General features: G+C 37.5%; 1 protein-coding gene across 4 annotated transcripts in view; it reads right to left on the bottom strand.

Annotated features, from left to right (window-relative positions):
- The window catches only part of LOC306886322 (fermitin family homolog 2), a 53,833-nt gene that overhangs the window by 12,823 nt on the left and 28,341 nt on the right, over positions 1–12,669 (bottom strand). For all 4 annotated transcript variants that reach the window (XM_079443339.1, XM_079443337.1, XM_079443336.1 and 1 more), the window contains 4 exons: positions 6,014–6,239; positions 5,829–5,931; positions 4,145–4,252; positions 625–759 (listed from right to left, as the gene is read on the bottom strand). In XM_079443339.1, coding sequence (XP_079299465.1) covers positions 625–759; positions 4,145–4,252; positions 5,829–5,931; positions 6,014–6,239 — 572 coding nt within the window. The remainder of the gene's footprint in view (positions 1–624; positions 760–4,144; positions 4,253–5,828; positions 5,932–6,013; positions 6,240–12,669) is intronic.

Genomic DNA, 12,669 nt, shown 5'->3' with positions numbered 1-12,669 from the left:
CCAGTTCTGTCTGCAGTATAATGCTATCCAATTACTGCACTCAAACTCCAGAGGATATGACTCGCTTGCAATGATCAAACCAGACATTTTTAAATAACAATCCTTTATTCAATTTGAAGTAATACTTGGGAGATTTTTCATGGAATGAAAAGCATGAAAGCAATGTGAATAATATTTCTAATTTGTACAGTCTTTCCTCATAATTAACGTTTAATGTGATGTGTAATGTAGTCTAATTCTACTGTTCTTCATGGAGATATAGTATTATATTAAAATAAACAAACAGTGCTTAGACTCTGAAGTACTGCACATACACATACAGCAGGCATGTGTGCTTTCCTTTAATGCGTCAGAATAATATGACACCATTTTTCTTTGTTTCATCATACCTGATTAATGAGGTTGGTGTGTTTAGATGAAGTATTTGTGATGAACTGTATGTCAATAAATCACAGCAAGCCCATGCTATAGGCACTGCACTGACACAGGCTACAGCGGAAGTTATTTCATGCTAATATTTGGAGCTTCTGCTTTTTGAATGCAGAAGAGTTATAAAGGCCTACAGGTGTGTGTCTGTGGCTGTAACGGAAGTAGTAGGAATTATTATTGCATGTGTTCCAGTACCAGCGTGTTGGACGTCTTTCCTCCCTCTAGAGTGATCTCCAGATCCGACAGAGCTGCATCAACCTCATCGACCTCCTTCTCACTGTTATTCATGTGATTGTCTGAAGACATGATGGACAGCTTGTTGATGTGGTACTGCAAATAAAAACACAAAATAAACACGCTGTTGTCATTTATTAATTCATCATATTAATATCGTAAATTCTTTGTTGTAATATTTAACCCTCTCCCACATTTAACATTTACCCAATTAAAACTAAATTTAATTTGTCAACGCAAATGTAAAAAAAGTATTTTCTAAATGTTGACACAACTTGCATGCATTTGTGAAATGTAAAATGTTTTAGCATTTTCATGAATTTGTTTAAATAAAAATAAAATATTTACTTTGACCTCCTGACAGGACAAATATGCGGTCCTGTCTCACATTATGCAAGCTACACTGTTACTGGATGATTTTCCCAATTAAAGAAAGCTGAATTTGTCAATGTTCATTTTAAATGTGTTTTTTAGGTTTTAAACTTTTATGCATTTGTGCAGTTTAACAATTATTTTGTATTGGTTTTCAAATGCTCATGCATTGGTTTTAAACTGTACTCATACATGCTTCAAAATGAGCAAAACTCTTACAAAAATAAATGAAAAATAAAAAAGCTAATGCAATATTTACTTTGACCTCCTGGGATGAGCAAACAACATTTGACATTTTTAAATAATTTTCTGTATCAGTATTATTTTAGTATTATTGATACTAGGGCTGCACGATATTGGAAAAAACTCACATTTCAATACTTTTTTCTGCGATATACAGTATATTATGCAATATGAACAAAATTATAATAATAAAATGAAGAAAAAAAAATTAAAATCACTAGATTGAACAGCTCTATTTGAAAAAAAACAAAAAAAAACAATGATTTGGATGTATCGTGCAGTTTTATTATAGTTTTTTCAATGGGTTTTTAATTCAAAATAAAATATAATATAAAAATACATAAATAAATGCTTATATATAAATGCTACCATGCTTTTGTTTTTCTACTACTCATAAAATTGAACTGTAATTATGTACAGGTACATCTCTAAAAATTAGAATATCATGAAGAAGGTCAATATTTTTTGTCACTCATTTCAGAAAGTGAAACCCATATATTATATAGATTCATTACACAGAGTGAAATATTTCAAGCCTTTATTTCTTGAAATTTTGATGATCATGGCTTACAGAAAATGAAAACCTAAAATTCAGTGTCTCAGAAAAATAGAATATTAAATAAGATCAATAAAAAAAAAGGATATTTTAAACAGAAATGTCAGGCTTCTGAAAAGTATGTTCATTTCTATGCACTCAATACTTGGTTGGGCCTCCTTTTGCATGAATTACTGCATCAATGCGGCGTGGCATGGAGGCAATCAGCCTGTGGCACTGCTCAGGTGTAATGCACGCCCAGGATGCTTTGATAGCGGCCTTCAGGTCATCTGCATTGTTGGGTCTGGTGTCTCTCATCTTCCTCTTGACAATACCCCAGAGATTCTCTATGGGGCTCAGGTCAGATGAGTTTGCTGGCCAAACAAGCACAGTAACACCATGGTCATTGAACCAGCTTTTGGTACCTTTGGCAGTGTGGGCAGGTGCCAAGTCCTGCTGGAAAATGAAATCAGCATCTCCATAAAGCTTGTCAGCAGAAGGAAGCATGAAGTGCTGTAAAATGTCCTGGTAGATGGCTGCGTTGACTGTGGACTTCAGAAAACACAGTGGACCAACACCAGCAGATGACATGGCACCCCAAATCATCACTGACTGTGGAAACTTCACACTGGACTTCAAGCAACATGGATTCTGTGCCTCTCCAGTCTTCCTCCAGACTCTGGGACCTTGATTTCCAAATGAAATGCAAAATTTACTTTCATCTGAAAAGAGGACTTTGGACCACTGGGCAACAGTCCAGTTCTTTTTCTCCGTAGCCCAGGTAAGACGCTTCTGACGTTGTCTCTGGTTCAGAAGTGGCTTGGTAGCTCTTTTCCTGAAGACGTCTGAGCGTGGTGACTCTTGATGCACTGACTCCAGCTTCAGTCCACTCCTTGTGAAGCTCTCACAAGTGTTTGAATCAGCTTTGCTTGACAGTATTCTCAAGCTTGCGGTCATCCCTGTTGCTTGTGCACCTTTTCCTACCCAAATTCTTCCTTCCAGTCAACTTTGCATTTAATATGCTTTGATACAGCACTCTGTAAACAGCCACAGCTTTCAGTAATGACCCTCTGTGACTTACCCTCTTTGTAGAGGGCGTCAATGTTCATCTTCTGGATCATTGCCAAGTCAGCAGTCTTCTCCATTATTGTGGTTTCAAAGAACAAGAGATACGCTGAATTTATACTGTATGGATGGTCATTAATTGAAACTCAAATCTAAATATTCTAATATTTTGAGATACTGATTTTTGACTCATGTGTTGTGAGGTCTAATCATCAAAATTAAACAAAAAAACTTTTGAAATGTTTTACATGTAATGAATCTAAAATATATGAAAGTTTCACTTTTTGAAATAAGTTACAAGAAAAAATGAACTTTTTCACGATATTCTAATTTATTGAGATGCACCTTTATGCATATACTGGACCTGTTCTGTACCCCAGGGCGGTTTGACTTGCTGCTCTCCATGGCTGAATGGACCGGCGTGTGGAGTTTTGCCCAGAACAGAACCATACCGCCAACACTAACAGTATGCAATATAATTGTAATAAATATACTTTGACGAAAGTGGTCCTGACTGAATTAACTGTCAGACTTTCCCCATGGTGCTACAGTGGACAGTTGGACTACAGATGTTTATTTCACTGTACGCTGATGACAGCTCCGCTTTCAAAATGGAGGCTAAAGGCATTTTCATGTCTCAGATAAGAGTAGTTAGTAGGTGAATGGCACACAGATTTCTCTCAACGGTTAACAGCCTGCTATAATGCTGGCTAAACTTAGAGCTGCTGATGTTTGACAGCGCTGAGCTCTTCTACCCAGAGACACGTCCAGAGCCAGACTCATATCCTCTGACTGAACGTGGTGCGGACTGATGGGGAGGGACAGACCTGACTAATTTAAACTCGCTGTACGTAAACAGAGAAAGTCGACACCACTGATACACCTCCACAAATCCCTGCTGGAGCAACCTACACCTCCTAAGGCTGGAGACTCCGGGTGGTCTCCCATGTCCCACCTCCCTCGAACAGACGCCCGCTCTATATTTACATGATGTGAAGACAGTGAGGCGTCCTCAGGTGTTGTCACTCAACATTTATGAGGGTTTGAAATAGCAGGGTCATCGTTGGCCAAAGGGCCAGTGAAAACAAACGCCGCAGCCAAACGTTTGCACGCTGCAGATGCTACGCAGTCAGGCACAGAGCCCATCCAATTCATTTACAGGCCCAGAGGACCTGAGTGAAGACTGCAAACTGTCAAAAGGTGCGCTTACACAGCAATCCTAACAGACGGAGCATAAATTTTGCCGAAGTTTGGATGCGCACGTACCTGCAGGGCGGCGAACATCATCATCTCCTCCTCGGTGCATTCGATCTCCTCCAGCAGGATGGCCCACTTGGCCTGCTCATACAGCTGGTTCACCCTGATGGCATCATACTGCAGGGGTCAGGAGAGGGTTAAAAACACGACACCACAACAGCACTTCCATCACACCGTCCTTACAACATAAGAGCGTAGAATCCTCTCAGAGGCCTACGGGTGAGCATAATGCACACTATATATTACTACTCTCATATACAACCTTAAAGAGGTCATGAAACGCAACATTTTATGTTTCCTGAGGTGCACTTATCATCTTAGTATGGCATTTTCATCAAAAAGGGTCAAAAGGTAGAAATAAATGGTCATGTTTTACCCAACTTTAGCCTCTGATAAATGATTTATAGTAATATTTAACCCTATCCCACATCTACCATTTCCCAGTTTAATAAAATTGAATAAATCAATGTAAATGTAAAATGGGCTACAAACACTGCTAAACTCTTACAAAAAAAGGAATAAATAAATAAAATATTTACTTTGACCTCCTGAGATGGACAAATATGTTGTCCAGACCCACATTTTGCAAGCTACACTGTTACTAGATGATTTTCCCAATTAAATAAAACTAAATTTGTCTATGAAAATATTCATGAAATGCAATATTTTATGTTTCTTGAGGTGCACTTATAATCTTAATATGGTATTTTCATCAAAAATGGTCATAATGTAGAAACACATGGTCATTTTCTACCCAAATTTATCCTCTGATTTGGACGCTCTGTTAGAAGGGGCGTGTCGAATGTGAGACTTCAATGGAAACTCCCACTGCTATGATTGGCTGACATCTTTGCATATGATATGAGCATTACATGTGGAATTCTCTTGAAAACTTATGCCCAATGGGGAAAAGTGTTGATTACAGCATTATATTTAGAGCATCAAAGTGTTGCACTACAGTCATGTCTACTGAGCACACGATGATTATCATCTCCTTACTGCTTATGATACTAACAGGAATATCAAGAACATTTAGATTTTCCATTGTATGACCCCTTTAGGTTTTTCTCCCATTCAATTGTCTGTCACACTGTGAAGAAAAGTTTATCATTTTTTCCGTGGATTCATTTACAAACAAGGCACAATTCGATGCAGGATTTTCAAAAAGATTGAAACTAAAAGACGATGCTGTGCGACTATATTGGATCCGACAGTCATGTCGCACCGCACAAGTGTGAGTAACTGTTTTTATTACGTGATCACTATTGCTTTGTCTCTTCTTACAGATCATTTGGTTTGATTGTACTGAGTTATTTATGCATGTTTAACCTAAATCACAGCAGCGTCCATCTATGAGGAATGTAGGCTGTCAAACATACACAACTATTAGACAATCACAGCAGTGGGTGTTTACTTCTGAGTCTACAATCTGACACGTCTATTCAAACAGAGCGTTCTGGTGAGGGGGGTCAAAAACAGGACAGAAAATAAACTATTACTTATAAATTGTGATGCTATTTGATGTAAAAATATTGACAACATTGGATCTCAGTGGACCTCAAAGAACAGTGCAAAGTAAAAAAAAAACTAACGCAATTCATGATCAATTTAAGAGCTTGCGTGTGATTCTGGAATGTCCTATTCTGCATTGTGTGAATATGACTATATGTGATCAGGTACAAAACACACTGACCTTTGGGTTGAGGTCAAAGAAGCTGTGGTACTTGAACCGGAGCAGAAGAACCTCGTTCTCCTTCACATCCTGCTCCATCAGTGATCTGGAGGAGTCCAGCCACCTTCACGAAGACAATCAGAGGAATATGAACAAAAGCCTTCTGAATCACAGTCTCTTCACACATCAGATCTGTCTCAGCTTACCCCTGGTTGATCTTGGCCTTATCCAGGAGGGACTGTGGTTTGTACATCTTGACCACAATGTCGGGTGAGGTGATGGGCTGACTGACAGCGAGGATGCTGGGATTGCCTTCTGACAGCGGACTGTCTCCAAACCAGGCTGTGGTGGGGGACAGTGGGCTGCCGTCCCGAGAGTCATAGGTAGGCGTCATTGTCTTGCTGTAAAGTCCAGGACTAGAATAGATGCTTCCTGAAATGAGAGACATCTTTCAGTAACCACCCAAAACGGATGTCACCCCATTTACATGACAAGCCAGACGGAGGGCTGGGCGGAATGACGTATATTTTAATGTTTCGTCCAGTAGAGAGTGATCTAGGTTTTGTTAATATGGTGTAACTGTAGGTTGTTCGTGCCTTTCAAGCAAGAGAGCAAATTGGCATATTTATAAAGAAATCAACAGTCAGATGTGGGCTTATACTGTCTTACATATTTACAGCCACTTGCCATTTTGATTTTTTTTTTTTTCATTTCAATTTAGGTTCATCATAATTTTTTGGTTTTCTTCCATTAAACTATAAAAAGATTAAAAATAGATTATAATATTACACAAAATTAAATAGGAATTATTACACTGATACAAAACTAATTATTTTGGGTTGAAATTTCAGCAAAAATAGCTTTGGACCCTTTTCACAAAAATAAATAAATTAATTCAATTAAACACTTTATACAAGAGGGAAAACATATCAAGATTATGCTGGTCAGAAAAGAGAAATGTGTCAAATTTGCATGCAGCATCGTTGAAGTTTTATGCAATTTATTCCAAGGCAGTTTAACAACAAAATAGAGTTATTATAAATGTACATTATTAAAACACAGAAAATTATAAATGGGCCTTTTTTATGGACTGTGATGTGTAGCCCACAGTCCATAAAAAAAAAGTAAATTTTTAAAAACAAAATAATAATAATAATAACAGTTGTGCAGCTAATTTAACTTAAGTCCATTATCATGTTTCTATTTTCTGGTTTGATTCCATTACATTTTAAATAAAAATGTTGGGGCGTTTTTTAAATTTGAATAAAATGAAAACGAATAAAAGAATTTTAAAATCACATGAGCCAATATTTTATTCACAATAGAACATAGATAACATACATGTTTAAACTTTTACAATTTTATACACAAAATAAGCTCATTCAAATTTGATGCCTGCTACAGGTCTCAAAATAGTTGGGACGGGGGCATGTTTACCATGGTGTAACATCTCTTCTTTTCAAAACAGTTTGAAGATGTCTGGGCATCGTTTCTGGAGTTTTGGTGTTGAAATTTGGTCCCATTCTTGCCTGATATAGATTTCCAGCTACTGAAGAGTTCGTGGTTGTGTTTGACGTATTTGTTTCGTTTAATGATGGGCCAAATGTTCTCTATAGATGAAAGATCTGGACTGTAGACAGGCCAATTCAGCACCCGGACTCTTCTACTATGAAGCCATGCTGTTGTAATAGCTGCAGTATGTGGTTTTGCATTGTCCTGCTGAAATAGACATCATCTGGAGGGGAGCATATGTTGCTCTAAAACCTTTATATACCTTTCAGCATTCATAGTGCCTTCCAAAACATGCAAGCTGCCCATACCGTATGCACTTATGTACCCCATATCATCAGAGATGCTGGCTTTTGAACTGAGCGCTGATAACACGCTGGAAGGTCTCCCTCCTCTTTAGCCCGGAGGACACGGCGTCCGTGATTTCCAAAAAGAAAGTCAAATTTGGACTCGTCTGACCATATAACACTTTTCCACTTTGAAACAGTCCATTTTAAATGAGCCTTGGCACTGCGGATTGTGTTTACCGACAGTGGTTTCTGGAAGTATTCCTGGGCCCATTTAGTAATGTCAATGACAGAATCATGCTAATGAGTGATGCAGTGTCGTCTGAGGGCCCGAAGACCACGGGCATCCAACAAAGGTCTTCGGCCTTGTCCCTTACGCACAGAGATTTCTCCAGTTTCTCTGAATCTTTTGATGATGTTATGCACTGTAGATGATGAGATTTGCCAATGTTGTTTTTAAAGTACTCCACAATCTTTTTACGCACTCTTTCACAGATTGGAAAACATCTACCCATCTTTACTTCTGAGAGACTCTGCCTCTCTAAGACATCCCTTTTATAGCTAATCATGATAGACATGATGTCAATTAACTTAATTAGTTGCTAGATGTTCTCCCAGCTGAATCTTTTCAAAATGTCTTGCTTTTTCAGCCTTTTGTTGCCCCCATGCCAACTTTTTTGAGACCTGTAGCAGGCATCAAATTTGAAATGAGCTCATTTAGTGGATAAAAGTCTAATAAAATAAAAAAGTTAATAATAAAAGTTTGGACAAAAGCGTCTGCTAAATGACAAAAGTAAAAAAGTAAAGAGTGTAAAGAACATCGACTCTACCATGCGACTCCACCGGGCAGGGACACCGGCAAGGGATAGTAGTATCGCTTTTTATTTAATTTTTTCATTGATATGTTTATTATTGAAATGTTGTTATATGCATGTCAATTTTATTTAATTTCTTTATTTTCTTAAATATGTGGGTAGATAGTATTTATAGAGTTGTAACTTTTTAGTTTTAGTTACTTTTTCTTATTTGTAAGTCGCTTTGGACAAAAGCGTCTGCTAAATGACAAAAGTAAAAGTAAGTAAAAGTATAAAAGTGTAAAATTTCTCCATTTCTCCATTTACGTTCTATTGTGAATAAAATATTGACAAATTTTATTCAAATTTAAAATGTGTCCCAACATTTACGGAATTTGGGTTGTAAGATGTTAGACAAGATTAAACAGGGATTTTCCACATTTTTATAAAAACAAATTATTTAGTTAAATTTTCTGTAAAAATAACTTGTTAACATGGTGGCAGGATTTTGTCATACCGCCCACTCCTAGCCAGATACGTGTACCAAATCCAGTACTGAAAGTCACCATAAACAGTACAAGAAACTGCTGTTCACACAATCACTCATTCACATCACATGACTGCACAGTTCCGATGAAAGCAGCATGCAGAAAACACACAGTAAAACACAGAGTTGAACAGAGTGCACACACAGCAGCGAGCACATCCAGCAGCATAAGGGGTCCGGGAGGTGACTGGCATCTCTATGAACCCGGTGAATCAGGAGCCGAGCATCAGCTGGGTCTCAGTGCACCATTACAGCTGTTATCACCACACACATTCAGTCCATTAGTGCAGCATCATTCTTTAAACACTTCAGTCAATGCCTACAGGACAACTGGAGCAATTTTCCCAATCCGCATAAGGACCTCAAACTGCACAGGTCCTGCTGGTTATCATTAAATGGAGACTCCTGGATGTTAATTAATATTACATCGTATCAGTTGTTCACCCCCTATGACGTATGTCATGGCACATCACCCACAAAGACTAACTATAACCTTCATTTAGATAACTAGAGCTAGTAAAAAGGATGGCACCTACTGAACTATGTGTACTATCAATAAAAGAAAACTTTAATGAGTGCAAGTGTCCTTAAAATATACTTGTGTAGCAAACCTTCATAAAAGTTAAGAGCCTGTTCCATATTGTGAATATAATCACAACAGAAGGAGTCACACTTAATGAACCTCCGTTAACTTACTAGTATGTTTTACAATAAAATACTATTTTTGTTTTCCTACTTTCATGTTTACGTCACACAAAGTTTTATTTTCTTTGTAATTAATTGTGAAAGAAATTTCTGAGTGAAAACATATTATTATAAGTAGTGGTCGACCGATATATTGCCAAGGCCGATATATCGGCCGTTAAGTTTTTCTGTTTGGCCGATGCGTTTGAGGCGGGACTTTTATTTTGACGGAGCTGAACAGCAGCGCCTGAGCACACAGCGCTCACATTCTCCCTCTTGTTCGCTGCCGTCGTTCAGTTCGGTCTAAAAATGGATAGAAGTCTGTCTAATAATCAGATAGAACATTTTTATTTATTTGTGAAAAAGACTTTGTCATCTAAAGTATAATTTTATAAGTTTATAAGTAATAAGTTTATTGTACACTTTTTTTTTATCCATTTTCAAATTATTTAAAATGTCTTAAATATTAATTAAAATAAAATTATATCGGCCACCCTGCTTTAAGATATAGGCATCGGCTGTCAAAAAAGCACTATCTGTCGACCACTAATCATAAGCCATTAGCATCAATAAAACATCTTTATTTCTTAAAAAAAATACTGTATTGAATTTAGAAAAGTAATATGAAAAATTTGAAAAGAAAATTGAATTAAGCAAATTCAACAAGATATATTCAAATGAATCCTTTTAAAGCACTGACAGCCCATACAAAATGTCTTAGACATTACCACCAACATCAGGCTGTATGAGCAATAATGCAATGCAAAAATAAACTTCTGCTAGCGGTGCAAAGATGCAATTTTATGTGAAAACACCATCATCTGTCAACTGAATAAACTTGTTTATCTACGGTCATAAATCAGACAAATCCCACAGTTACACTACACATTCTTCTCTAACCACTCAAGCGACCAATCACAGAGTGAGTAAAACACAGAAGCAAAACCGCTTATGTGGCAGTGAGAGGCCGCAGTCATGTAGAGGGACAGGAAGTGCCTGTGGGGTGGCAAAGGTCATGAGAAAAGACAGAGGGTTGGAGGAAGCATGAGGGAGGCTCGCAGCCCTTCTCAGAAACTCAGAGGAAGGTCACTAGAGGGGTTTCCACTCCCATCGGGGAACTGAGGAGGCCTGCCTTTGGATGTTTACTCGACTCTACGCACTGTTTGGGAATGTTCAAATGAATCCTGATCCACAAACACACATCACACTGACGCTTCTTCTCAGACTCATGCTTGAAGGCACGTGTAAAACAATGAACAGCGAGCGTGGAGGAGTGTTCACTCGCTCAAATGCCAAATGTCAAACGGTTTTACTAATCAATTAGATAAAAACAGTGCTGAAAGGTCTCTTATTTTAATTCATCATTTTCTGTAATTATTTTGGCTCAAACTTACAGACTCTATTCAGATTTTTTGTAGATAATTTCAGTTCTAAGAGTACTATTTTTATAAACTTAAATAGTTTTTAATATTAAAAGGTTAGTTCGCTCAAAAATGATAATTTTGTCAATTTCCTCAACTTTGTCGTTTCAAATCCATAAGATTTTGTTAATCTTTGAAACACAAATGAAGATGTTATTGAAATCTGAGAGACTTCTGTCCCTTCATTAAAAGTCCATGCAAGCAAAACTTTGATCTAAAAGAAATCCAGTTGAAGAGAGTGGTTTAATCCAAGTCTTCTGAAGAGACACAATGGCTTAATATGATAAAACAGATCTAATTTAGGCTTGCATTCATATATAACCATTGATCAATGCACATACTTTGAGCACATTAAATCAGACTAATCAGGGTAGACACCATAATGAATTTTACTGAAACGAGACTGTGTGAGGGATAGACTTACAGTATGGCATGCGTCGTATAATGGTTTATAATTGTTTTATGGGCTAAAACGGTTTCTTCAGCTGAACATTTGGTATGTTGTTAAAAACAACTGTGCAATCTAATGGACACTGTACATCTATCCCTCTTTCATTAATGTCAACATGACTAAGGCTTGGATTAAACTATTTGATTTGCATGAACTACTTTTACAGTGTACTTTGTTATTCATTTTTTGAAGCATCAGTGTATTGGTGGAATGGACTTTCAGTGGAGGAATAGAAACTATCCATTTAAAGTCTGTTGTACAAAAACTGTGATTGTTGCTTCTTAAACCTGGCTTCATTTCGAGAGTGAGTCAGATGTTGATTCAGTAAATGCTCTAAACAATTCAGCAAAGCATTAATGCCCCTTTTTTCCACCAACACGGTTCCTCTGGTGGTTCCTGGGCTGATGCCCATCCATCACTCTCATTCCACCATAGAAACAGCAGTTCTGGGCTGAAAACACAATCCACATGAAAAATGGGTGACTTCAAACAAAAGGTGATATCTTCTAAGTTGTGTGTCAGATCCAGATGCCGGCATGTAAATCTCTTGTCCGATATTCATCTTTTGATGTCAAACCCAAATGTTTTCAGTCTACAGCAAAAATAAAGGAACTGGTCTCACTGTCCCAATACTTTTGGAGGGGAGTGTACGTTTGTGGAAACACAGGCCAGATCACGATTACACCTCAGATTCACCCGGTCGAGCTGACGAAAGACTGGTTAAACCTGGAATTCCTTACATTTGCCAGATTTTTAGAGCAATTCATTATAAGAATCACCAAAAATAAAATAAAACTAATAATATAGTAATTTCCTTGTGGATCGGACTACACTGATCACGCTGTATGCTTGTTTTTGCGTGCAGCCTGCAGGACAAAACACACATTTTGCCTTTATTTGATGCCAGTTCAATTCAGATTCCAAGACCACAACTTAGATAGAATATAATTTACTTTCTGTGGCGTTGGAGATTCAGCAGCAGTGAAGTCGCACAAATGAAAACAGTTGCAGGGACATTAATCTTAGTCTTAGGTGTGCATCAATATCTAATTTCCATACTGAGCATTCTCTCTTGCATTTATTTGCATGATGATTGGTTATTGGCCCGTTCCTCTATTTTATTTCCAATCTCTGTGTATTCAGCTTCAACTTATTTGACTTCATTTTGA

Source organism: Barbus barbus, assembly GCF_936440315.1.
Source record: "Barbus barbus genome assembly, chromosome: 20".
Lineage (NCBI taxonomy): Eukaryota > Metazoa > Chordata > Actinopteri > Cypriniformes > Cyprinidae > Barbus > Barbus barbus.
This window is presented reverse-complemented; position numbering and strand designations above follow the sequence as displayed.